This window comes from Kogia breviceps, chromosome 3 (assembly GCF_026419965.1).
Source record: "Kogia breviceps isolate mKogBre1 chromosome 3, mKogBre1 haplotype 1, whole genome shotgun sequence".
Lineage (NCBI taxonomy): Eukaryota > Metazoa > Chordata > Mammalia > Artiodactyla > Physeteridae > Kogia > Kogia breviceps.
The window spans coordinates 26,983,278-27,010,396 of NC_081312.1; the positions used below are offsets into that span (position 1 = coordinate 26,983,278).

At 41.5% G+C, this 27,119-nt stretch overlaps 1 protein-coding gene across 20 annotated transcripts in view; it reads right to left on the minus strand.

Annotated features, from left to right (window-relative positions):
• The window catches only part of TTLL5 (tubulin tyrosine ligase like 5), a 318,155-nt gene that overhangs the window by 230,549 nt on the left and 60,487 nt on the right, over positions 1 to 27,119 (minus strand). For 14 of the 20 annotated variants that reach the window (XM_067028048.1, XM_067028041.1, XM_067028055.1 and 11 more), the window contains exons 13-18: positions 15,422 to 15,503; positions 13,532 to 13,593; positions 12,265 to 12,359; positions 9,427 to 9,468; positions 822 to 935; positions 455 to 546 (exon numbers count right to left, since the gene is read on the minus strand). In XM_067028048.1, the coding sequence (XP_066884149.1) occupies positions 455 to 546; positions 822 to 935; positions 9,427 to 9,468; positions 12,265 to 12,359; positions 13,532 to 13,593; positions 15,422 to 15,503 (487 nt within the window). The remainder of the gene's footprint in view (positions 1 to 454; positions 547 to 821; positions 936 to 9,426; positions 9,469 to 12,264; positions 12,360 to 13,531; positions 13,594 to 15,421; positions 15,504 to 27,119) is intronic. The other 6 variants (XM_067028046.1, XM_067028056.1, XM_067028054.1 and 3 more) reach the window with 1 other exon arrangement.

A 27,119-nucleotide genomic window follows, 5' to 3' on the forward strand; every position in this document is an offset into this window, starting at 1 on the left:
TGAAGGGGCATGTGAGGACATCTGGAGGTAATGGAATGTTCTATATCTTAATTGTGGTGATTAAATTGATGTCTGTATTTGTCAAAATTCATCATCAAACTTAAAATGGATGCTGCTGCATGTAAACTTGATCTCAAAGATGATTAAAAATAAGCAATTTATTGTTTAAGCACACATATAGATAAGCCAATTTTTTTTTTTCAAATCAAGGTAATGATAAACACAAAATTCAGGACAGTGTCTAACCCTGGGTTAGGGGGCAGTTAGGAAGGAGGAAGGGAACTAGAAAAAAGGGAGGAATAATGCAGGTTGGGTAATATTCATACCGTCATAAATACATAAACAAAAAAATGTAAGAAAGGCACCACGTGGAGAGCAGTGATGATACTGTGTCACAATTAATCCAATTCTCTTGACCTGAAGTACAGACTAAAAAAAAAGGTAGTCACCTCACCCATATATTTCCCATGTCTCTGATGTAGGGAATATGCGAATAAATCCACCTCTCCGATCATTCTCTTCCTTCACCCTCCGTAAAACTTTGATCTACATGGAGGAAGAGAAAATAAAATAAAATGAGTACCTATTTTAAAATCTGTAATCCACGTGGTAATAGGACAGAGGAAGAGAGTTATGAACCGAGAATACAAAAGAAGCATGAAGGAAGAAATTCATTCCATTTAAGGTGCTGTTTTTTTGAGAAACTATTTCTTCCATTTTCAGTATAAGATATGAGTTGGTCATGAATATTACGAATCACTCACTAATTTTCACTGAAGCCTATGTTAACAAACAAAGGCCTGAAATGGAGTTATCTTTACCTCCTCCATTGACAGACCAAGCACAGAACCACCTAACTTCCCCGGCACCTTCTCCCGTGCTGAGCCCACAAGGATTTTCATTTCCGCGTCACTGGCAGAGAGTGGACGGCAACGCTAAGGAGAAGAAAAAGGAAAAACAAAAATATCTTTTCATCATCTTTCTTCATTTCCCTCTAGTCAGTCCCTCAACACCATTATGTTTCATAATATGTATAAGCTCAAATCCAAAGCCCATTTTCTGTAATTGATCTCTTAGCCTGAAACCCTGGGAAATAGATGAAAGCCAGTAAACTCAAAGAAAAGAAGAGAAAATAGAATAGTAGGAAAACACTATGGGTTGAGAGAGATACAAATAAAAAAAAGAAAGAAAGATGTCCACATGGCTTTGTAAGCTAGTACTTATTCCTAATCTTGGTTTTAGAGTACATTTAATAGTTTGAAAGATATGGGAAAAAAATCTGAAAATAACCTCAACGTAAGATTAAATATGTATTTTTTTTTGTGGTACGCGGGCCTCTCACTGTTGTGGCCTCTCCCGTTGCGGAGCGCAGGCTCCGGACGCACAGGCTCAGCGGCCATGGCTCACGGGCCCAGCCGCTCCGCTGCATGTGGGATCTTCCCGGACCGGGGCACGAACCCGTGTCCCCTGCATCGGCAGGCGGATTCTCAACCACTGCGCCACCAGGGAAGCCCCTAAATATGTATTTATTTCAGTAAGTAACTATATTCTTTTCAGCACTGGAGAAGTAAAGTTAGGAAAAGTAAGACATAAGACAGAAAAACACACAATGAAGACCCAACACAGCTAAAAAATAAAAATAAATAAATAAATAAAAATTTTTTTTAAAAAAGACTGTGAAACAGGAGTGATCTATTATGTCACAGATGAAAAAGTTGGACAGTGGGATGTTTTAGAACTTGAGGGGGGAAATATTGAGATGAAAGTTATCAGTGACACAGAAGAGAGCTGTGAGCAAAAGACTACAACTTGAGAAACACTGTAGTTGCTAGACTACAAGAGTCTGGATCTAGGATGACTGCCTTGGGTACTCCAAGGAGGCAGCCAAGTGGGTCATGTTCCTTATGGATCCCCAAAGATGATCTGGCTACTTCAGCTTCTGAATGATGATCAGGAAGGCTGTTGGAGAACAAAAGTTTTAAGAGATTTTGATGTTATGAGAGCAGAGAAATACAAAGGTAACAAAGGAAATCAGATAGTATGAAGCATGAAAACACACTATTATTGGAAAAGATGACTGATAAAATAAGACAAATAAATCTGCCAAGTACGAAGAATAAGGAATAATCCAAGAAATGGGGGTATAATTTGTCTCTCTAGAGTCCTGGAAGTGACTCTGACCAGACAGAAGAAGTCCTACTGTCAGGAACCATTGTTTATTTTTCTCTTTGTATACACAGTCTATGGAAAGGTTTTTTGACAACTAACTTTTGACATTTTCAGCAATACTCATTGTTATGGACTAAATGTTTGTGTTGCCCCCAAATTCCTACGTTAAAGCCCTAACCCCCACAATGTGATGGTATGTGGAGATGGGGCTTTTGGGAAGTAATGAGGGTCAGATGAGGACATGAGGGTGAGGCCCTGGTCTGATGGGATTAATAGCCTTTAAAGAAGAGCCACCAGGCTTCCCTGGTGGCACAGTGGTTAAGAATCCGCCTGCCAAGGCAGGGGACGCGGGTTCAAGCCCTGGTCTGGGAAGATCCCACATGCTGAGGAGCAACTAAGCCCATGCGCCACAACTACTGAGCCTGTGCCCTAGAACACGCGAGCCACAACTACTGAGCCCACATGCTGCAACTACTGAAGCCCACTGGCCTAGAGCCCATGCTCCACAATAAGAGAAGCCACCGCACTGAGAAGCCTGCGCACTGAAACAGAGTAGCCCCCGCTCGCCACAACTAGAGAAAGCCTGCGTGCAGCAACGAAGACCAAACGCAGCCAAAAATAAATTAGTTAATTAATTTAAAAAAAAAAAGAAGAGCCACCAGAGAGCTTGTTCTCTCTCTCTTTCTCTCTCTGCCTGAGCAAGCACAAAGAGGTCATGTGAGCACACAGCAAGATGGTGACCATCTACAAGCCAAAAGAAGAGGCCTCAGAACAAAACCTACCTTGCCAGCACCTTGATCTTGGATTTCCCAGCCTCCAGAACTGTGAGAAATAAGTTTCTGTGGTTTAAGCCACCCAGTCTATGGTATTTTGTTATGGCTGCCCACGCAGACTAATGCACACCTGTACATAAACAACCATGAATGGCTTTACCTTTGGACACAAGGGAGACCAATATATACTAATCTTCAAAGCTAGCATGGAGTTATAAAACACAGATTTTCTGATAGGCAACTCCATGGAAGAAAAACCACGAAATCAGCAGATACAAGCACCAAGTGAAGGTAGGAACTTTCATCTCTTTAGCTTTTCCTGTGGTATCTTCAGCATCTAGAATAGTAGTTGGCATGGAGTAGGAGATCAATAAATGTTTTTTGAACAAATAAATAAATGAATAATGTGCTGACACATAGATCAACCATGGTTAGAATTAAACTTTGCAGAGGACTTTGGGAAAAAATTTAACTCCCTTCTGATATCTGGAGATACATTATACAGCACATGTTGGAAATCAAGAAGAATGTTTAAAGATTTAAGAAGGGAATCAATATAAGTAATAGAATCATTAAAAAAACTTTTTGAAGGGTGACTTCTTATTTAGCATATAACCTAGAAAAGCCAAAATATTAAATGGATGTTTTGAGGACTTCTGTCATCTTCACACACTACTTATTGTTTGCTAAAAAGACTTATCTACCTCACATGTGACAGCATGGCTTTGATCAGAAAGCCACTGGCAGTAAATCCTCCAAAGTCAAGCTGCCTCCTCACTTCACACTATTTAAGAATATCCTGAAGTCCTCTTTAATTGTGAAAGAAGACAATATGAAGTAAGCATTCATTTTAATGATGTAATAAAAATAAAGATTAAGCATCTTAGAATAGAAAGAATGTTATTTTAAAATGCTGACAAACTAACTGTATTACCAGGTTAATAAAAAGTACTTTAAGAAATAGTTATTACGTATCAGAATAGTTTTAAGGAATGGTCATATTTATAAGAACATGGATCAGGTCACTATGAATAACATCTAATGAGCACAACCAATTTTTTAAAAACTATTTTCCTTTTTTTTGTCCTTTTGTTTTGTTTTTGTTGGTTCAGTCTCTTATCTGTTTTTTCATCGTTAGGGTTTTTTTTCTGTTTGCTTATTTATTGCTTACTTTTCTTTCTTATCTTTTTTTTTTTTTTTTTTTTGCTTTTCTAGGACCTAATTTTCATCTTTGTGGAACTGCTTCACGATAGAATGATATTCCTGGCTTCCAGAGATTGAGACTATTATAATGATGTTGCAATCTTCCTCTATTCATCTAAACCTGCTCCCCCAAACAATGAATTAGCACTCCAAAACTCTCCCGGTCTTTTTTTTTTGCGCGGTATGCGGGCCTCTCACTGTTGCGGCCTCTCCCGTTGCGGAGCACAGGCTCCAGACGCGCAGGCTCAGCGGCCATGGCTCACGGACCCAGCTGCTCCGCGGCATGTGGGATCTTCCCGGACCGGGGCACGAACCCGTGTCCCCTGCATCGGCAGGCAGACTCTCAACCACTGCGCCACCAGGGAAGCCCTCTCCCAGTCATTTTTAAAGAGTTGTCTCCCACATACATTCACAACCACTCTTTTGTTACTCAGAGTCCACAGTCCTAACTCTAGCCACTGTGTGCCTACATGAGGGCTATTTGGGTGGGGTGTGTAGGAGTTCAAGCAGGTGGTCCTGGCTGGGGCATTTGGGAGGTTAGAAAAAGGAGGGGTAATGGTGCTTGTTAGATGAATGCTCCAGCTGTTAACTCCCCAAAACCAACTGCTTTATTCTTTTATTGCCACAAATACCACCGGAGCGCAAAGAAAAGGTCAATGCTACTCCAAGAGAGAAAAAAAAATGTGGCTGGAAACTCCTTTAATCTCTTCACCTATTTACTTCAATGTCAACTATTAAGAAGGCTGAGAGGGAGAAAAATATGAAAAGTTGTAGCTCTCGAAGTCTAGGTATCTCAAATGCCTCTCTTAAATCCACCCAGGTTTCCTGTGTCTTTGGGGAAGCCAGTGGAAAATAATCAAACTAGAAAGTCAAAAATATTTTGCCAATCTCAGCTTTTCAATAAATTTGAGACGAGAGAATTTTTTTAATCTACATAATATCTGCTGTACTGGTTTATACAGGAATGTATTTATACAGGAACAACAAAGCATTACTATCCTAGACCACTGGTTGAATCCTACCAATATTTATTAATCAAATGAGCTCTTAACAAATGAATTATAGACACGGGTGAGAGAAAAAGCAGAGGGAAAAGGGGAGAAGAAAGGATAATAATGAAAAAAAAAGAAAAAACACAGAAATGCTTATGAGTGCCAAGGAGATACCTGGAAATTAAAAGCAAAGCAAAAGAAAAAAAGGAATCAGAATGATTTGAAAGGCCATCAGGACTGTCAAAAACAAGAGCAAAGCAGTTCAAATACTAGCCATTCTGTGGTTTTGACTCTGGGCCCATCAGCTCAGCTATATCCTCTGGGTAGTAGATAGAATAAATCCACATATTACAATGGATTGACTAAATACACTAAGGAAATAAAGCTCCTCCAAACTTAAAGGGAACCATTGCCCCTGGCTAGATGACACAAGATTTAAACTACTGGGTTCTCAGATAGACTTTAAACTGTCTCAGTAAGAATTCTACCATGCAACATGCATCAAAGTTGTTAAATTATCAATAGTACAACGTAGGACTCAGAAATATACCCACAGAAGAAACCAATACGCATCTAACCTTCATTGCTAGGGAAGAATTGGCTGAGAATGTGAAATTATTGAGACAGGGAATCACCTGCCCCCACTCACAGCAGTAAGAAACAGGTGTTGAATCAGAAAAATGGTTCTCACCCTAAAGAAAGCTGGCAAGTACCAGTAAGGAGAACTGGACAAAAGGTAGAATATGAAAAAAAAAGGTGAGGTATCCTCAAAGATATCAGAATTGAGGGGCAAGAAAAAAAATCTGCTTGACAGAGATCACATACAAAGAATAAAAAGCCTCCCAATTCAACTTTACAAAGTTTAGAATTCTGTGTTAAAAATACATGGGCTAGGGCTTCCCTGGTGGCGCAGTGGTTGAGAGTCCACCTGCCGATGCAGGGGACACGGGTTCGTGCCCCGGTCCGGGAAGATCCCACATGCCGCGGAGCGGCTGGGCCCGTGAGCCATGGCCGCTGAGCCTGTGCGTCCCGAGCCTGCGCTCCGCAAAGGGAGAGGCCACAACAGTGAGAGGCCCGTGTACCACAAAAAAAAAAAAAACAAAAAAACATGGGCTAGAAATAGCTCAATTTATATGTGATGCATCTTGCCACTCAGAAAATAAAAAGTCAAGTTTAAAAAGCAAAATGAATCAGTGCTATCAAACAAAAGAAAATGAACAAAAAACCCACATATGAATAAATCTGGGTGGAAGCAGACCAAAAATGGCTAATAGAGAAGGCTTACATATAATGATAACTGGAAGTATACTACTTTGAAATTAGGGAAAGAAAAAAGAAAGCAAGTAAGTAGGTTTGTGTTATAGTAAAAAAAGATATGCAGCATCTGACAATCTGTAATAAATGTAAGTCAGCAGGTCTGAGAGACATGCATCTTGCCATTAACAGAACTGGCTTTAAAAACAAAAAAACTTACCAAAACCACTTACAATTAAGTTTGAAAAATCATGAAGAACTGAGGAGGTACCAGAGGGTTAGAAAAAAAAAAAAATGAGGTACCAATCTTCAAAAATTTAAGAAGTATGCTCCTGGTGATTACCGCCTGGTAAGTCTAACTTGAATCCCTAGTAAAATAATGGAACAAATATTAAAAGAAAAAAATCCATAAACATTTAGAGTTTAATGGGCTCATAAAGAATAGTAGTACAGAGACTGCTTATTTATTTTAAAACGTGCTTTATAATTTTGATATTTAGGACAAAATAACAAAAAGAGGGAATAGAGCAAATGTATTCAATGTCTTTGGATTTTAGAGAAGCATTTGTGAAAACTTCATATAATTTTTATTTTAAATTATATTTCCAATCAGGACTTAGCATCATGATATAATAAATAAAATATACCAACAAAAGCTGAACACAGTTAAAAGATGCAACTGTAGGATAAGATAAGAAGCAGTGAATCAAGTTAGGAAGTGATCGGGTACTGATTAAGCATTATTTAGAATCTGTATTGATGTCTGGGAGGATAAATAATTAATTAATTAATTGGGTTGATTTGCATTTGTTGATGACAGTAAATGTGAAAAGATATGACTATAGATAAATGAATATCAAAATAACACCAGATACTGACAATGCAAAATGGGAAATCAAAACACTACTCAAAAGTATGAAGGAGTTGGGCTTCCCTGGTGGCGCAGTGGTTGAGAGTCCGCCTGCCATTGCAGGGGACGTGGGTTCATGCCCCGGTCCGGGAAGATCCCACATGCCGCGGAGCGGCTGGGCCCGTGAGCCGTGGCCGCTGAGCCTGCACATCCGGAGCCTGTGCTCCACAACAGGAGAGGCCACAATGGTGAGAGGTCCGCGTACCGGAAAAAAAAAAAAAAAAAAAAGTATGAAGGAGACTAAATCTTCTGAGGGTAAACTATGTGTCCAAAAGTATCCCAAACATTTTACCTACGTTCGATCATTCCTTTCTCAGCATAACTCCATTTACGTATTACTCTCTTCATTTGACAGATGTGGGAAGTGAGCCTGAGACGTAAGGGAACATGCCCAAGGTCTAACAGTTACTGGCAGAGCTCAAATTTGAACCCAGGTCTATCTGACTTCAAAGTCTTCATTCTTTCCACAAAGCCATATCACCTGCTTGAACACTGAAATGTAATTTCTGGTGCATGAAAAATGTTGAACCATAGGTATTCAAGGGAAGGGAGAAATGTAGAAAGAGATAATGGATTAAAAAGGAATCATCAGACAACAAGCAAAAAACTGTGACTTCACAATCTGATGCCACCAGAAAAAGAAAAGTTTACACAGTCCAAATGGCCAGAGCAGAAATTTCTTCTCTTTCCTCACTTAGCTCTGATGAAACTACTGTGGATTTGAGAGTGCTTCATTAACAGAAAGACAGGGACAAGGTAGAACATTGCAAAGGACAGTAAGAGTCGAAGAATTCAATACGTTTAAGGTTGGCTGAATAAAGCCAGAAAGCCTTTGTGTCCCGTGAGCAGTGTGGAAATAAATAACCACTAAAGAGAGGCCTTGCTCGTCCACAGGTTATTTGCAACTTATGGCCAATTCAAGCAATGGAGCTAGGTGGAATAGAATTAAAATGAGTAATGGGACATTAAGATTAGATTTCCGTGTCAAAGACACTTCTTTGGAGTCAAATTCAGAAGGCTTTAATGTTCTCCTTAAATAGGTTAGGTCAAGAGATATTTAGAGTGTAAGCTCTTTGAAGTCAACAGCCTTGGTTTTTGTTTGCCACAGAGAGAAGCTTGAACACTTAGGAACCTGCTAAATACAAAACACTATTACAGAGTTTTGAATTCTACCAACTAAACAACAAACCTTGTGTTACAAAACCATACTAATCAGTTACCAAATACTAGACAACACAGCCAGTGAGTCTTCTTTTCATTTCTTGGATTCATATAAACCATGTAAATCACTTTATCAAAAACAGTAGCTGAGAAACTTATAATTCAAGCTTCCAAGCTTACCAGAAACTGTATCTACAAATGCCAAAATAAATATATTGGAGCTTTTTACTAAAGAACTAATAATTGCAAGTGACACACTTATAAATGAGAACATCTACATCACTCATATCAAAGCATCAAATCCTATCACTTCAAAAGATGTTAAAAAAAATCTGCATAGAAGAAAGCGACAGTTTATCTCACATACTGCTAACAAGAATAGAAAGAGGACAAATGCTGATCATTAAGAGACTGAGATAACATCTTTTGTCTTTATTTTAAACGTAGCATCTGAGACACCAAATATGGCAGAGTTTCTAAGATTCATAAAACTGCAAATCACTACATATAAGAAAAGTCATCTGTTAAAAAACTCAAATACAGCCCAATACCCAATGTGAAAACATTTCCAATATTAAGCTACTGACAAGCGTATGTTTCATAAGATGTCTGAACAAATGAAAGCTTACTTGTGCACTGTGATATTTCTTTTCTGGAATATTTTGGTAAGAACAATAGATATGCCTCTAAACTCTGTTCATCATTTAAATTCAACGGCCTCTATCACATCATAATCACCATCAGAAAAAGAGGATTCATAAATTCCTTCAACCTCTACTCTTATATACTACATCCAAAAAGATGTCTGTGCATTCACTTTCACTTATTCTATTTTACATTATTAAACTGTTCAAAAAAGCAGGTGCATGAAATATGTACTGTGAAACAGTGAAGCTAAATGGCTTTTCATTTGGGGAATGGAGATAAAAATTTGAATGAAATCTCCAAACGATCCAGAACTTACCGGTTTGGTGCTTGATGACTGAAACTGTGCAGATACTGGACACTATAAAAGACAGAAAAATGGAATAAAGCCTTATCTTTTCCTAACATGCCTGTATTTTCCAACTCCTACATCTATGGTGACAAAAATAATCTTCAAGCAGACAGCAAAAGCCAAAGCCCTATATTTTGCTCTCAAAAGATGAGAGCATTTATTACCGTTCACACTGCATTCTCCTGCAGTATAACCATTCCAGTTTCACCCTCTCACCACTGAGAACTCAGTCCTACTGTCACGTACTGAAGATCCTGAAGTTAACTATTCTACCTGATAAAATGGTCTCACACAGTACATGTAATCTATAGCTTCTTTAGCCTTTGAGTAAGTGTCCTGTGGACTGATCATGGATGAAGTCATGCCACTACCTACCAGTAAGCAGAACAGTGAATAGAGTCTCCACTACGTGCAAAGAGTGACCAGTAAAAGCTGACAGGCAAGCTAAGAAAAGGGATCAATTCATCCAAGATTGACATACAGCTACTCCTAGAGTGGAACTTGCAGGAACTGTTAAAGATGCACAGAAACATTCGCAATCTTTTATACACAGTCCTGTGGCTCTTGCCACAGATACTGCAGAAAACAATTTGCAAAGGAATGCTATTGCCTAAATTCAGTTTTCCTAGTACGCCTAGGTTAGCCCTGTACCAGCTTGGTGCTTTGTGACCACCTAGAGGGGTGGGATAGGGAGGGTGGGAGAGAGACGCAAGAGGGAGGAGATATGGGGATACATGTATATGTATAGCTGATTCACTTTGTTATACAGCAGAAACTAACAAACCATTGTAAAGCAATTATACTAACACACCATGGTAAAGCAGTTAAAAAAAAAAAAAAGAAAAGAAAACCCTTTGATCTGTGATGTACTGATCAAGTACAACCCCTGTGGCCTGGTTTCACTTCTAATCTAAGATAATATCCCTTAAAATATAGTTCACCCTGTTCCACACCACAGCACTAATGCTAATAGGGAATAATTCTAAGGCAAGAGGTCACAGGCAACCAGTAAACTGAATCCAGCTCAAGGACATGCTATGTTTCATCTGCAAAGTATTATTTTTTAAACTGAACTCTTGTTGCCAGTATTTTAAAATAAGATTTCTGATTTGTCTTGACAGTAGGAAGATCTAACAACACTTGGCCCACACTCACGCACGGCAATGATCAGCCAGAGCGCTTAAGTAAAAGAGCTGCCCTTTTGATAGGAAGCACGCACTGCCCAGTTTGCTGCAGTCACAGCACTCTTAGCTGTATCATACCTGGCTCTAGTTACCCTTTTACATTGTCTCTCCGAAGCCCCTAGAGGCATTTGAGTTTGCAAACCCTGTTCTAATGAAAAGTTATGTGAATAAATAATGGTACATAAGCTTAGCAAACAGAAGTAGCAGTCATCTACATGAGACCAGCAAGCAAAAGGAAGAGAAGTAGGAGGAAAAAAGGGAGAGGTGGAGGGCTCAAGTGGAGGTAGGGGGAACGTAGGAGGGGCGAAGTAAGGGAAAGGGGAGGGACAGGGAGAAGCAGCAGCTGTTTCTGCCCTCAAAGAGCTTACAATCTAGCAGAGGAGTACTGGACAATTTAAAGGCAACAAGTCAATGAATACAAAACAATGCAATAAAGAACCAGTAAATAATGCTGCAATGAAAAGGAAAGGTCATGACAGAGTGGAATGGATTTAAGAAGAAACAATCTCCAAACTTCTGAGCAGGTGAGGTAATCAATCCAGATGGGAAGACGGGAGGAAAGTGGACCTTTTGGATAAGAAGAAACGGTAGAGGCAAAGAAACACAAGTGGAAACTAGCCAGGTCTAGATGGGCGGGGACTGATCAGATGATGGAATAGGTAGGCAGAAAGATGAGCTGATTGGTTTGACTGGAACAAAAATGCAGAGTACACAGACTGGAGCCACACTGGGTCAGATGATGTTTCAGACACGCATGTACAGCTTTCTGCAGGCATTTATCTCATTTAACTTCAATCAACACCTCATGATCATTGAGGGTCCCTGTGAAGAGACTCACATGTAGAGAAGATATTATTTCAATTGAGCATCTTCTCTGCGAAGCTAGTCTGAAGATCAAAAAGAATACAGCAGGGCTTCCCGGGTGGCACAGTGGTTAAGAATCTGCCTGCCAAGGCAGGGGACGCGGGTTCGAGCCCTGGTCCGGGAAGATCCCACATGCCGCAGAGCAACTAAGCCCGTGAGCCATAGCTACTGAGCCTGCACTCTAGAGCCCACAAGCCATAACAACTGAAGCCCGCGAGCCACAACTACTGAAGCCTACATGCCTAGAGCCCGTACTATGCAACAAGAGAAGCCACCAAAATGAGAAGCCTGCACACCACCACGAAGAGTAGCCCCCACTCACCGCAACTAGAGAAAGCCCACACGCAGCAACAAAGACCCAAGCAGCGAAAATTTAATTAATTAATTATTTTAAAAAAGAATACAGCAGAGTAATGACGAGGAATTTGTAGATTCCCTCTCTGTGCCTCGTTTATGAGCATATCAATTTGAGAAAACAGAAAGTGATTTTTAAAAAGAAAGAAAAATAAAAAAGGAAAAGACAATGAAAAAAGAAGTCAAAAGAAAAGAAAGAAGAAAGAGAGTAAGTTGGTTTGAAAGCAGTAAAAGCATAAGCTATTAGCTGTGGCTGAATATAACTGCCTCCTGTCTAGAATGGTCCCCCAATTCTCCGGCTGTTAAGTGACCTTATAATCACAGCGCTTCTGCTCACTCACTGACAACAGCTGCCACTTCGCAATAAGCTTCCCTGGGGCTTCCTGTTGCTGAATTTGCTTACCTGAGGTTTCTGGAAAGGGTTTCGCCTGGAAGACTCAAAGGTGGGATAAATTGGCCGGGTTGATGCCCGCTGGGCAGGATCTTGACATACAAACCCTGAATGGGGAATGGGAAATATTAAAACCTGCCATTTTCTAAGAAATTAGCAGGTTTAGCTGCTCCTTTCCTTTAGATGCACAAACTCAGTTTCACTGTCCCAAATATTACAGAGATCCATCCTCAGGGGGTTTAGGCATGACTCTCCCATACACATACTCCACTTGAACTTCAGACTACCACAAGTGGAGCAAACACGTAAGGAAAATATGCAGATAAATCAGCCTTCCTTGGGGAGCTGGGGAGCTGAAATGTGATACTGATGGAAAAAGAGATGTAGACTTTTGATGAACTTCAGAGTAAAAGTGCAAACCACCATTTAAAAACACACAGTTGTTAATAAAGACAAGTTATTTCAAAGTGGCTTCCTGGATGGTGACTGGAAAATAATGTTGTTTTTACCAGGAGAATCTAGAAGCAAGTGAGGGGTCTTGTCCTGTTATAGGATCCACTTCTGGAACTGCTAAAGGTGGTCTATTGGCAACTTCCAAAATGGGCTTTGTAGATTACCCATTGCTTAAGAAATTAGGCTTCGGCCAATTTCACTTATCTCCTAAAAGGAAGCAAATTCTCATCTAAGGAGAATATTGTAGCAAAGCTTTACAGCATTTGCTGGTACACCAAGTGCTGGTTCATTTCAAGTGTATTTTATCATGTCTTTTTAGAGTACTTAAAACAACAACAACCCTAAACCCAAAACATACCCACCTGGCTGCCCATCTCCATCTCAAAGTTTTGGCTTATCTACTCAGAAAGGGATTTCTTCCTTGGCTGCTTCATTTATAACCACTACAGAAGAGTGCTGACACCAGTAGAGACTGCCTAGCAGAAACACAGCCAGTCTCCTTTGTAACAAAGCCTCTTCAGTGGGTTTCACTATCTCAGCTCAGAGAAAAATATATTTTCTCCAGATCTTTGCTTAATTCTTTTCCTCAGCTCCTAATTCCTGTGCCCCAGGAATTAGGTCTCAGCCCTAGTTGTGGTTCAGCCTCAGGGCAGGACGGAGCCAGGGGGAGTAGAAACATATAAACACTTCCCTGAAAATATAATTTTTTTAGTACAAAATATTTAGCATGGCTGAGAAACTGCCAGTTGGCAACACCTACAGAACCTGACAAAATGGATGCACTGCTTAACTTTTATATGAGTTTTCAGAAAACACTACTACTCACCTACAACAGTGAACATATCTGAAATCATACTGGCTTTAATCTTTAGGTCCAGAGGTGCATCACTAACAGAACAAAGAAAGAAAAGAGCAATCAATAATTTTATAGGTTAACAGAATAGCTGCCCCTAACAGGCCTTAATACAGCAAAGCTACCAAATGTCAATGAGGAGATACACATAAAGCACATCAAATCCATGGGGGAAAAAAAAACATCTGGGCAAAAATTCGAGAAATAAAAGCCTGGCATCAAACTCATCCTCTGCAAGGCAGGCCCAGCTCTAAGGCGCTTAGCCCCTGACATGCAATCTTTTTATTCCAGAAGGTATTGTGCAATTCAAATTTTGCACAGGTCATAACACTGCTTCACTATCACTGTGGATTTGAGAGGTTCAGATTTTTAATATGCTCTTTTATGAGTGTGCCCATCGTTCATTTTTATTTTATTTTTTTTACTGCTGTGATAGTCAAATCACATTCACATGCAAGAGAAGAAACTTGGGCTATCTCTGTACTTTTTCTAAGGCTTCATTTTCCATTCTAAATCGATCTTCTTAAGCTTGCAGGCTTGCAAATGAAGGCAAAAAAAAAAAATACAAGTTATACCAAAATATCACCAGATGATGCAGCAGGAACCCACATGGAAAGAGAAACAACATGGTCCGAAAGCGGGGGGCATCCCTATGGCAGTGATGCCATGCTGGTTTTGGAGTTGAGGTGTTCCTCCAGAAACCAGATTCCTCTGGCTGCTGGACCCAATGCCTTATCCTGGGGCTCTCTAACATTGTATAATGTACATTGCCAGGAAATCTGCAAAACGTTGACTTAACCAAAGTGTAGCACAACATCTGAAGCATCTGTATTATCCAGCTCTACACCTTACTACTAGGGTTAAGCCAAACTTCCACCCTACAAAGTAGTCAGTCTGTCTTTATTTGATTACTTGGCATTTTCCCAAAATTTCTCATCGTTAAAAATGCAGCAGCTGGGGCTTCCCTGGTGGCGCAGCGGTTGAGAGTCCGCCTGCCGATGCAGGAGACACGGGTTCGTGCCCTGGTCCGGGAAGATCCCACATGCCGCGGAGCAACTAAGCCCGTGAGCCATGGCCACTGGGCCTGCGCGTCCGGAGCCTGTGCTCCGCGATGGGAGAGGCCACAACAGTGAGAGGCCCGCATACCGCAAAAAAAAAAAAAAAAAAAAAAAAAATGCAGCAGCTGGGTGGTCTCTGTCATAAATCTCTTGGGTTTTCTAGCTGTTTAGAGAAGCATAGAGCTAACAGAAACTCTGGCTGTAGCCACAGATAGAAGCAGAATCTTCTCTGGTATTGAAAAATAAGTTTCTTTCCTTCTTCTAAACAATAGGTAGGTTAAAAAAATTTTTCTTAAAGATTGTTTGAAGTCTTTAGGCTTTAATATTGGATGGATAACACCAGGACATGGACAGGACAAAAGGACCAGATATTATCAACACTACCCTAGACCCAGCTCTATACCTTTATGGTATATGTGGATTAGAGTATGTATAAACTTTTGGTGGCGAAGGAAATGCAGTATCTCATGTATTTCTTTACCCTTAGCAGAACACCTACAAAGCTTAAAAAAAGAGAGCGCAAGAGGGAGTGCACTGGGGATAAAAATGAAAGAAGCATCCCTTAGAAGCCCAGTAAGACAGTAAACAGAGACTGCAAATTGACTAGTAAGATAGGGGTCCATGGTTGCTGGACTCTGACAATATACCACAAATCCCCCAAATTTAGAAATTCTAGTCATCTCAATCTAATAACCACGGGAAAAGAAATCTCCTAGCGCCAAGAGAAGTGACCAAAAATAAAAAGTGTTTTAGAGCTGCTTATTGAAGGTTTGTCCTTTTCTAGTTGATGGAATAGACTACTTACCAGGCCAAAGAGGGAGAGAGATTCACTTCCAACAACCACGGCTTCAGAGTAGAATCTATGAGCACGTCAAAGCCATACAGTTCTAGAAGTACAACATAACACAATACACAAGATCATTTTCCATGTCACAACTGAACAAAGATCTGGAAGGTTCAATCCAATCAACTCCCATCAAAGGCCTAGAAATTTGCCAAGTATCAAGAGGCAATAGAAGTAGAGAACTTTCAAGTCCAAGATTAATCAAGTTCTAGAGGTAATAAGAAAATAATGCTATAAAACTCCAGTTTCTATCATCCACTCTACTGACATTCCTGAGCTCTACACAGAAAGTAACCTGACTTTAGAAGTTAACCAGCATGATTCTGCTGCTGTCTAGAAGGGTAAAAAAAACAAAAAAATGTTAGGAAAAGGAATGCAACAAGTGCATCCAATATCAATGCTGCTTTGGGCTTGTTCTAGATTGTTCTCCCCCACTACTTCCCCCACCACACTCTGAAAACAGGAAAATCTACAGAAGGCACCTCTCTAGGATCTTCCCATCACACTTTCTTAAACCAAGACCTTATTTTGCAACCTAGGTCAAGAAGACATCCAAGCATAAAACATATTTATTCTTTCCCCTCTATGGTTTCAATTCCTCTTTGAAGATAGAAAATAAAATACACTGGCCCAACACAGAAAGACAGAAGAGAAAGGAGGGAGCCAGTGGCAGCCAAGCGAGACTGTGACGAGCCATAAAGGAGGGAGCCAGAGATCAAATTTCCATGGCTTCTGGATTCTTTGCTGATTCTTGTCCCCTAAGTCCCCAGCTGTTACAAAGACCAAAGCCAGAACCATTAGCAGGCTCTTCTCCCAGAATGCAGGGATGAGAGGCTAACTTTGGAACTTCAGCTGGCAAAATTTACTCTCATTATTATTATTATTATTATATATTTTTTGGCTGCATTGGGTCTTCGTTGCTGCGTGCGGGCTTTCTCTAGTTGCAGTGAGCAGGGTCTACTCCTCCTTGCGGTGCATGGGCTTCTCATTGCGGTGGCTTCTCTTGTTGCGCAGCATGGGCTCTAGGCACATGGGCTTCAGTAATTGCAGTAGGTGGGCTCTGTAGTTGCAGCACGCAGGCCCTAGAGCACGTGGGCTTCAGTAGGTGAAGTGCATGGGCTCATTAGCTGCAGCGTGCAGGCTCTAGAGAGCGTAGGCTTCAGTAGTTGTGGCGTGCGGGCTCAGTAGTTGTAGCTTGTAGGCTCTAAAGCGCAGGCTCGGTAGTTGTGGCACACGGGCTTAGTTGCTCCATGGCATGTGGGATCTTCCCAGACCAGGGATCAAACCCATGTCCCCTGCATTGGCAGGTGGATTCTTAACCACTGAGCCACCAGTGAAGTCCCTCATTGTTATTATTAATGAGGCCCTCTTGGGGACTTCCCTGACGGTCCAGTGGTTAAGAATCCGCCTTCCAAAGCAGAGGACACAGGTTCGATCCCTGGTTGGGGAACTAAGATCCCACATGCTGCAGGGCAGCTAAGTCCGCGTGTTGCAACTGCTGAGCCTGCGTGCTCTGGAGCCTGCGTGTCACAACTAGAGAGAAGCCTGCATGCCACAACTAGAGAGAAGCCCGCGTACCGCAACGAAAGATCCTGCAGGCCGCAACAAAGATCCCGGAACAGCCAAATAAATAAATACTAAAGAAGAAAAAAAAAAATGAGGCCCTCTCCACAGCCCTCCTTAGTATACATACATCAAATACATCAGACTTTCAGAAGCCCCACTCGTTCCCAAACATCCCACTCTGTGTCCCTCAGATAAACTGTTTACACACACCTTCTTCCCAAGAGAAAAGACTAGCTTCCTTACAGTTCGACCAGAGGTCACAAGCCACACAGTTCACAGCCATGGAACACAACCAGGTATTTTCCAGAAATTCACTTTGAAACACATCTCTTTACTTCAAGAAGGATTTTCCCATTTCTCAATCCTCTCAAAAACACAGAACAAATGTAGGCTTCTAAAAAGATGGTGCCAAAGATTCTCTTCTAGAACACGAAGTCTGGTGTAATGGGAATCTAGAGACCTGGATCCTCCTCACCACACCACCTTTTATTCACTGTGGAGCATGGGGGAATCATCCCTCTCTCTGAGACTTTATTAGCTCCCTCTGGCTTCCCCTATTCTCTTTATTAATCACCATTTGTCAATCTCCATATGCTCAGCTAACCTATATCCAGAATTCCTATTTAGGCAATATAGATTCAAGTAGTCATTCATATTCAAATTCTCTCTCAGGTAAAGTTTGCATGAAGGAGTTGGTTTCCATAGTACTTATTTAGGATTCCATTTAATTTGCAAAAATAATCACAAACTATAAGAGAGTCTGAGATAGGATTCACCTTCATGTAACCACACAAAAATCATATACTATCTATACTTTAAAGGTGTAAAGAAAAGAAAGCTCCTTTACCCATCTTACTTTTGGTAGCACATTCATAGCTTTTATAGCTGGTACATTCTCTTTACCTGATCTTCAGCCATCCCATGGTATAGTCCCCACTTTTAATCTGAGAAAAATCTTTCTATGATACAGCACTAGTAAAGTCATTTAAAAGGAAAAACCTAATTACAAAAACTACAAATCCGGGCTTCCCTGGTGGCGCAGTGGTTGCGAATCCGCCTGCCGATGCAGGAGACACGGGTTCGTGCCCTGGTCCGGGAAGATCCCACATGCCGCGGAGCAACTAAGCCCGTGAGCCATGGCCGCTAGGCCTGCGTGTCCGGAGCCTGTGCTCCGCAACGGGAGAGGCCACAACAGTGAGAGGCCCGCATACCGCAAAAAAAAAAAAAAAAAAAAAAAAAACTACAAATCCAAAAACTACAAATTAAAATTACACAAGCAGAGAAAGTATAATGAGTCTGATTCAAGAAAAATAACATTCTCTTCAGTTTTTAAAAGCTGAAGCACAGGATTCAATTATTTCATAAACTGGTAATATTATTAATGATAACGATAGCGTAAGGAATGGGGTGAGAATAATGAGTGGTGCACATATTGATCAAATTTGCAGAATCAGCCACAAATGAACACAAACTGAAATCAGAAAAACAATCAAAAAGACCCATTATTTAAACACCTCACAATAAGCAACCAGCCAGCACATTTACTTTACTGTCTCCCCAGTTAAGAGGCAGATTCCAAGAATCTAAGCTGAAAGGCTGAGAACCAATAATGTGGAAAGTAAGAGGAAAGGAAAAAACAAAAACAAAAAAAAACAACACAATGAGAGAAAACACCCTTTACGGTGCAACTTAATTTTCACTCAGGTGAATAAATCCCACCAGGGCTAAACAATCTCAAAATCAGCTTTGAATCGAACTAACGTCTGTACATGCACCAGGCTTGGATCTACCATCACTTGAGGGTGGGGTATGTGATAGCACTGCAACACAGCGCAAAGCCCAGCTCACCTGAGAGGCGGGAACTGGGGGAGAGGATTGGGGTGAAAAAGAGAGCGTTTGTATCAGGTTTATCTCTTACAACAATCAACTCAGTTTAATCAAAAGCATTTGGGTCCTTGGTAGGCTACTAGAGTCCTTATAATGACCCTTTTAACTTACGATTGGTCTTTTCTGAGGACATTAAAGATTTTAAACGGTAATGGTAAAAAGTATCAATAGGTTGTACTGAGAATATTAAATTTCCTCACCTTTTAATGCTGTGTGTTTTAGCAGCAGTGTCTACAATTTCAAAAATTCAGTATCCAGGATGAGATACACCAGTGTTCCTGTCATTAAAAGGTGTAGGCAAGCTAGGCTTTTCCAGTTCTGAGAGCTACTTTCTCTGTTCCTCTGTGTTGTCTTCATCATGACAGAAAACCAAGTATTTTTAAAGGACGGTTGCTACCACCTTATTCAACAATGTTTCCTCAAGAAAATTTTCCTTGGTGAGATATATTTCCTTCAGCCCCCAGCCAAATCAAAACAAACTTGACAACGCGACTGGTGAATGGTAAGAAGCCTGACTCCACCTCCTATTTTACATTAGCGCCCTTACCCCCCTATTTCTTTCAAGCAGCGTCTTTTTAAAAAAAATTTATTTTATTTTTGGCTGCGTTAGGTCTTCATTGCTGCGTGCCGGCTTTCTCTAGCTGCGGTGAGCAGGGGCTACTCTTCGCTGCGGTGCGCGGGCTTCTCATTGTGGTGGCCTCTCCCGTCGTGCAGCACGGGCTCTAGGTGCACAGACTTCAGTAGCTGTGGCTCCTGGGTTCTAGGGAGCAGGCTCAGTTGCTGTGGCGCATGGACTCAGTTGCTCGGCGGCATGTGGGATCCTCCTGGACCAGGGCTTGAACCTATGTCCCCTGCACTGGTAGGCGGATTCTTAACCACTGCGCCACCGGGGAAGCCCCTCAAGAGGCATCTTGAAAAAGCAATCTAACTTTCTTAATGCCTACTGACTCCCTGGCCCAAGACAATTTGCTTCCCCTGCCACTCTTTAATAATTGACTATTCTCACTGGGATCCCCAAAGACCACCTTGCTGCTTTAAGCCCAAGTATCTGAAACTGTTGACAACCCTTACTTATTGGAACTCTCTTCTCCCTTGGTTCCAGGACACTGCTCTCTTCTGATTGTCCTCCTCCTTTCTCTCCTGCTTTCATTCCTTCTCTTCTGCCCAGCTAGTCACTGGTAGGCTTGCTCAGGGTAGCATCCTCAGGTCTCTTCCCTTCTCAGTTCTACTTCTCTTCTCGGGTGATCTCATGTATTCTCATGGCTGCAATTAACATTATGATGATGACATTCAACTCTATATCTTTAGTCAAGTGTCTCCTGGACACCAAATCCATAATTCCAAATGCCTTGCAGACATCTTCACTAGGATATCCCACAGGTACTTAACACTCAACAAAACACAGCTCGTTATCTTCTCCCAAAACCTGTTTGGCTTCCCATTATTCTCCATCTTCGAAAACTCCAAGCGCTAGTCTCCAAAGCTAGAAACACTCTCTTTACCACCTCCCCAATCCACCACGTTACCAGATCTCTTTCTCTCTTTGTTTCTCTTTAATCCAGCCTTTCTTCTATATTCCCTTTTGAGGTAAAATTTATATATTTAATGAAATGGACAGACCTTAAGTGTACTATTTGATGGGTCTTGATACACCCATGTAACCCACACTCATACCAACACACGCAGAACATTTCCATCACCCCTGAAAGATCCCTCGTGCCCCTTCCTGGCACATACCCTGCTCCCTGCCGCCACACCCCCAGACAACTATTATTCTTATTTCTTATCCCATAGATCATTTTTGCCTATTCTAGAGTTTCATATAAACGGAAGCATATACTCTTTTGAGTCTGGCTCCTCTCATTTAGCATGTTTTTGAGGTTCGTCCATCTATCATTATTTTTTGTTTCAAGATAGGTTTATTGAGGTGTAATTTACATAAAGTTTACCCTTCTAAAGTTTGATGAGTTTTGACAAATGTATAGTTATTTAACTACCATCACAGTCAATGTGCAGAACAATTCTATCACAAATATTCCCTTTGTCACTCTGCAGTCAATCCTCACTCCCCATCCACCAGCAATCACTGATCTGATTTTTGCCTTTTCCAGAAAGTCACATCAATGGAATCCCACGGTATGTAGCCTTCTGAGAGTGGCTTCTTTCACTTAGCATTGTGTGTTTGACATTTATCTATGTCGTCACACATATCAGTAGTGTAATTCATTCCTTTTACTGCTCAGTAGTGCTCCATTTTATGGACCACAATTTGCTTATCTGTTCAACAGAGGATAGACATTTGGGTTGCTTCCAATGTTAGGCGATTATGAATAAAACTGCTATAAACACTCGTGTAAAGGTACTTGTGTGAACATATGGTTTCATTTTTCTTGGGCAAATACCTATGAGTGGGAGCACTGGGTCACATGACTAGGTGTATATTGTCACTGGGTACCTCCTACCACCAAATCATTTCCCTAGCACTAGTCTCTCCCCACTGTAGTCCGTTCTCCACGTGGCCATCAGGATTGCCTTTCTAAGACACACACCTAACAGTAAGATAGAGAGACAGGCAGTGAATTGGCCCAGCAACAGACGCTGATGTCAGGCTGGTTCCTGGAGGATTTTAAATTAGTCACTTCTAATAATGTTGTACAGTATTCCCTGTGTTATAATTCTGTCACACCAAGCTTTGGGTCAAGTCATGATAAAAAGTTAAAGGAAAAATAATAATCCTGTTGTTCCACTGCTCAAACAACTCTGGTGGCTGTCTATTGCCTGCAGGATAAATTTAAACGTGCCAGTCCTTTACAATCGGTCCCCAAACTACTTCCATAACCTTATCACTCGTCACCTCATCCAACTCAGGCTACATCTAGTCACACTGAACTTTCCATTTCAGAACACGCCACATCCTGTCATGACGCTGTATTTTGCATGTCATATTCCCTCTGCTAGGAATGGCCTTCCCTGGCTCCTCTAGGCATAGCTGGTAACTCCTGGTGAATTCCAAGAGCACTGAGTCACTCTGCTACTTGTGCTGTCCTGTATCATTTCATGCCTGGTTCTCCCCACTACCTGAGGGCAGGGGCCATGTCTCATGCACTGCTCTGTAGGAAACAGTCTGCACTATACAAAGCACAGAGGAAGCACTCAAGAAAATACTGATAGGAAAATAAAGAGAGAAGAAGAAAAAAATGTTTTTAATTAAAAAAAATTTTAATGTAAAACACTACAATTTTTGAGAAAGACAAAATAATTTGCAGCTACTTCCCCAAAATGACCCTCACTGCAAGACTTAATACTCATAATAAAGCCATCAATCCTAAAGAAAACAAGAGAAATTCTCATTAGGATTTTTACATATTAAGACATATTAAGGAAAAACTTAATGAAAGATGGTCTAGAAAGGGAGGAAAAAAAACATTTGATAGGAAAATAACAATGTATCCAAGTCCTAAGCGATTACTAAACATGTCACACCACTAGTTTTGGAATCAACCCACTAACCCTCCCCAGAAATAAAGTTCCAGCTGAAGCTGTAATCCCTGAAATTGGAAAGTGCTGACATTAGCCAGTTCTTGCTGTCAGTCAAATGCTATCGTATAAAGGAAATTCTTTTCACCTCAGCTGTGGATGGGAGTTGAAAACCTAAGGAGGAAGTCTTTCTCTGGGGTCCAGAAGGAAAATTTGGAAAAGAAACAGATCAAAATCCCACAGGAAAATGAACTAAATAAAAGAAAAAGCCCAGAGCCAATTTGTTAACTAGTCCAATAAATCAATATAGTATCTGGCTACCATATGCAAAGGTAGATTTGAGAGGAATATCTAGAACTAGGTGCTGCTGATTAGAGCAGAAAGAGTACTCTTTTTTAGGCCTGATCTGCTAGAAAGGATGACATCATTTTTCCTGGGATCTAGTTACAGGAGAGCAGAAGGAGAATCCAGGGTGTGGGGCGCGCCCGAAAGGGCTGGGCACATCAGAGCTTGTCTTCATGGGGGTGGAAAATGAGCCAGAGAGGCCTGGCTCTCACACTTGGCTTTGCCATGTATGAACAGCATGACCTGGGACAAAGGATTTAACCTCTCTGAATCTTTTTCCCTTGTCTATAAAACGTGAGTAATAAACACCAACAAAACTCTTTTTTTTTTTTTTTTTTTTTTTTGTGGTACGCGGGCCTCTCACTGTTGTGGCCTCTCCCGTTGTGGAGCGCAGGCTCCGGACGCACAGGCCCAGCGGCCACGGCCCACGGGCCCAGCCGCTCCGCGGCACGTGGGATCCTCCCGGACCGGGGCACGAACCCGCGCCTCCTGCATCGGCAGGCGGACTCCCAACCACTGCGCCACCAGGGAAGCCCCCAACAAAACTCTTAAGAGGACTAAAGGAAATAACCAGTGAAGTGTGCCTGACAAACAGTAGGTACTTTCTTCTAAGTCCCTTCTACAGTAAACTTCCCATCTAAACAGGAGCATGGGATACGCCAGAAAAGAAAATTATCTCAAAAAGTGAACTGTTTGATGACTTTCATTATTTTTCTTGTTGGTCAAGTAGTTTCCATTATAAAATGTATGCTGCCTACTTCCATTCCTCCAACAAATATTTACGGACACCCCCATTTTAAGGATGTCAGCTTACCCTGTGAAATGGTCTTAAACAATACCAATAAAAGGCCAAACCAGCATCCATCCAACATAACACGGTATACTGAGCACGGTTTGTCCTGAACAAAGATGGCACTGGTCTTACCTAAACAAGGCCAGTCTGATCAAGTCTACAAGTGGCAGGACAGCTGGTTCATATGCTCTCAGGTTAGAGAGGACCGTGGTCATAGCCTGTCACTTCAGCCATCCTCACACACGTAGATGAAACCACTGTCAGCAGCAGCATCTTTAAAGGATAGCTAACATCCTGTTTTTGGCTGTTTTTCTCCAACTGCTCAAAAAAAAAAAAAAAGCTGCTCTCATAGCCAGTTATCTCACAGTGCCAATTTCCTAAGCAACCCTATTTAAAGAGTTGCTGTTTAAGCATATATTTCACATGGTACCACATTTTCAGAATTCTGAAGGCAGTAAAAATTAGACTGTCAAAGACTCTTTTATTGGGAGAGGCATCAACAATTCTACTGATCAAGAGTCTTATGACCAAGATGACTTGATTGCCAAAACCCACCTTCTGACCCCCTTTCTTCAAGCTGAGCCTCTTTCATCTGAGTTCTCCCACTCACTAGCTCTAGAACCTGAGGCAAAGGTCTTAATTTCTCAGGGCCTCAATTTCTTTATATGGATTAATGATTCTCTGAGGTCCTTTCCGGATGTACACATCTATTAAAAAGCATCAAATGGCTAAGTTTCTGGTAGTTTGCGAGGGTTCCTAAGCCTGCATTTAAATGCTATTAATACAATGCAGGTATTTGTATATATCATCTCATGTAAAATTTGGTTTGAGAGGAACAAACTCATAATCTACACCTTGAACACAGCAGGAACTGAGAAAAGTTAACTACATAAATAAACAAAGGAATGGGAATATTGACCGTACCTGGAAACATAGCTGGACACTACAGGTGGGAGGGTGGGAAAGAAATCACAGGCCAGAAACACTTAGATACTAATGGAATGCTTCTGGCAAAGATCCAGATAATGTGGAAAGGCAGAAACAACAACCAAAAGAATACAGTGAACCCCATCACCAGACTGTTAGCTTCCTCTAAAACACCAATGCTCTGTTCAAGCCAAATTCTTCTGGGAAGTTCTCAATTCCTGTTTACTCTAAAACAAATGAAAAATAAAAGAAAAAAACCCAGATTATCCCTTGTAACTTAAGCCCCAGGGGAGGTTGGGAACCAGTGGGAGGCAAAGAGATTCACACAAATAGACACATGTATACAAAATCATTTCTGATGGGGGGAGGTTAATGAAGCACACAAAATCCCAGGGCTGACAGGAAGTGGAATTAGAACCACAAAAGCCAAGAAGATAGCCAACAGTTTAAAAAACTCCAGATGCACTAGTTTATTAAAACCGAACACAAGCAGGGAGGGGGCTGGAGACCCATGGCTGATGAAATAGTCTTAGGGGGCATTTCACTGAGTCAGAGAAAGTCACTGCTTCTCTCACATCAGAACTTCTAAAGCCATTAAGGTCAAGAAATTCTTAAGCTTCCAAAAGGCAATCTGGGAATGAAATAAAATAGAAAAGGAAACATTCAGAAGAGCTTGTGATGATTTCCAGAACAGAGATTTTTACATTAAGAGCTACTAGAAACTTACTCTCACAGAAGAGCCAAGTAGATGTAGAAAAGAAATGTTTCATTTTTAAAAAAATCTAATAAGGTTTTTGCAGTTGGAGTCATATTTCCCACACCCCCTCCTCAAAAAGTCTGAAATAATTCTAAGAGCCCCCGGCCCTTACCACACCAGATCCATTGGGAAGCCTACTGTCAGGCCACCAAAAGGCAATTAAAGCCAGACCAATCATTCATTCAGCAAACATTTCCCGGACATCCTTCAATAGCAAAAAATGCTGCTATGCACAGAAGGCGCAAAAACAAGGGAGACACTGTTGCCGTCTTCAAGGAGCTTCCAGTCCAGTGGGGGAGACAGACACATAAACAGGAACCAAAGGACATGCAGGGGTCGCTGGAGACTGAAGAGTGTGCTGGGGTCGAGGTGGCTAACTCTGAGGGGAAGACTTAGGGAAAACGTCACCGAAGAAGTGATACTTGACTTTATCTGGAAAAGATGTCAGTTATCTTTTAGGTAAAGGAACATGAGAAAGATATTTCAGGCACAGGATAAAGCAGGTGCAAAGGCAAAGGGTTAGGAAAAGAGCTGGGAGGTCCACAGAGATGATAAAAGGTTTGGTTCGGCAGAAACAGGGTGAGAGTGGAAGGGGAGACACAATGACTACTAAGAATTCAAGACAATAAGCTCAGTGACTACCGGTAGGAAGAGAACATAATGGAACAAGTACAGAACAGCAGGAGAGGGGAGACGCAACAGGGTACTTTGTCAGGCAAGCACTCCTGGAGGAGACGTCAAGCTGTGTCTCAGAATATAAAGAGGCGTGTGTAGGGCAGACAGGGGCAGAGTCTAGCTGGACTGCAGGACCTACAGAGAGGCACAAAGGCATGGAGTCCTCAGTGGCACCACTGGATTCTAAGGTGTAGGAGGGGAAATGGAATTCTAGAAAAGTCAGCTGGGGTCAGATCCTTAGAAGCTCTGAAGTCCTATCAAGTTTCTATTTACAAGTTAAGCCTAGGGAGCCATTTAAGGGTTTTAGAAGACATGAACATATTTGCATTTTAAGAAGATATACACATATCATAACCTCTTCTTTGCCTGTACAATTTTAGGTCCTGGTTTATCTACCATCTTCTATTCAGAGTCTCAACACTTCCCTTTGTTTAGTGCCCCTCAAGTACAGGCTGTTATGATAAACTATTAAAGAGATCAAGAATTATAACGTCTAGGGCTTCCCTGGTGGCGCAGTGGTTGAGAGTCCGCCTGCCGATGCAGGGGACGCGGGTTCGTGCCCCGGTCCGGGAGGATCCCACGTGCCGCGGAGCGGCTGGGCCCGTGAGCCATGGCCGCTGAGCCTGCGCATCCGGAGCCTGTGCTCCGCGACGGGAGAGGCCACAACAGTGAGAGGCCCGCGTACCGCAAAAAAAAAAAAAAAAAAAATTATTATAATGTCTAATTATACAAATAGTGCTTTGCGTACGTCATCTCATTTGCCCTTCAAGGTACTCTTAGAAGGTAGATACCATCATTACTGCCATTTTATAGTTGAGGAAACAGGATTAGAGTAACTTGCTGAAAATCAGAAAACTAATAAGGGGTACAAATGGGTCTCAAACTAAGTCTGTCAGGCTCTACAGCCCATGTTCTTTACTTCTCTGTTACGCTGCCTCCTACCGTATTCCTTTAATTATCCCCCGATCAATGACCCTACTGTGTTTTACTAACACAGCCTGCCACCTGCTGAAAGCCTGTGTGACTGCACAGACATGCATACCAGCAATCACTAAGGACTCACATCCACACAGAGAGCAAACAGGGGCAGGCACCCTCGGGTGCTACAGTCACAACTAGCGGGTCAGTGAGCAACAGGCTTCCTGGTCCAGTAGTTGTGATATGCTTCTTACTCCTTCTCTGTGCAAATAGGGAATTAGGAGTGGGAAAGAAAAGAAGGGGAGGAGGAAGAG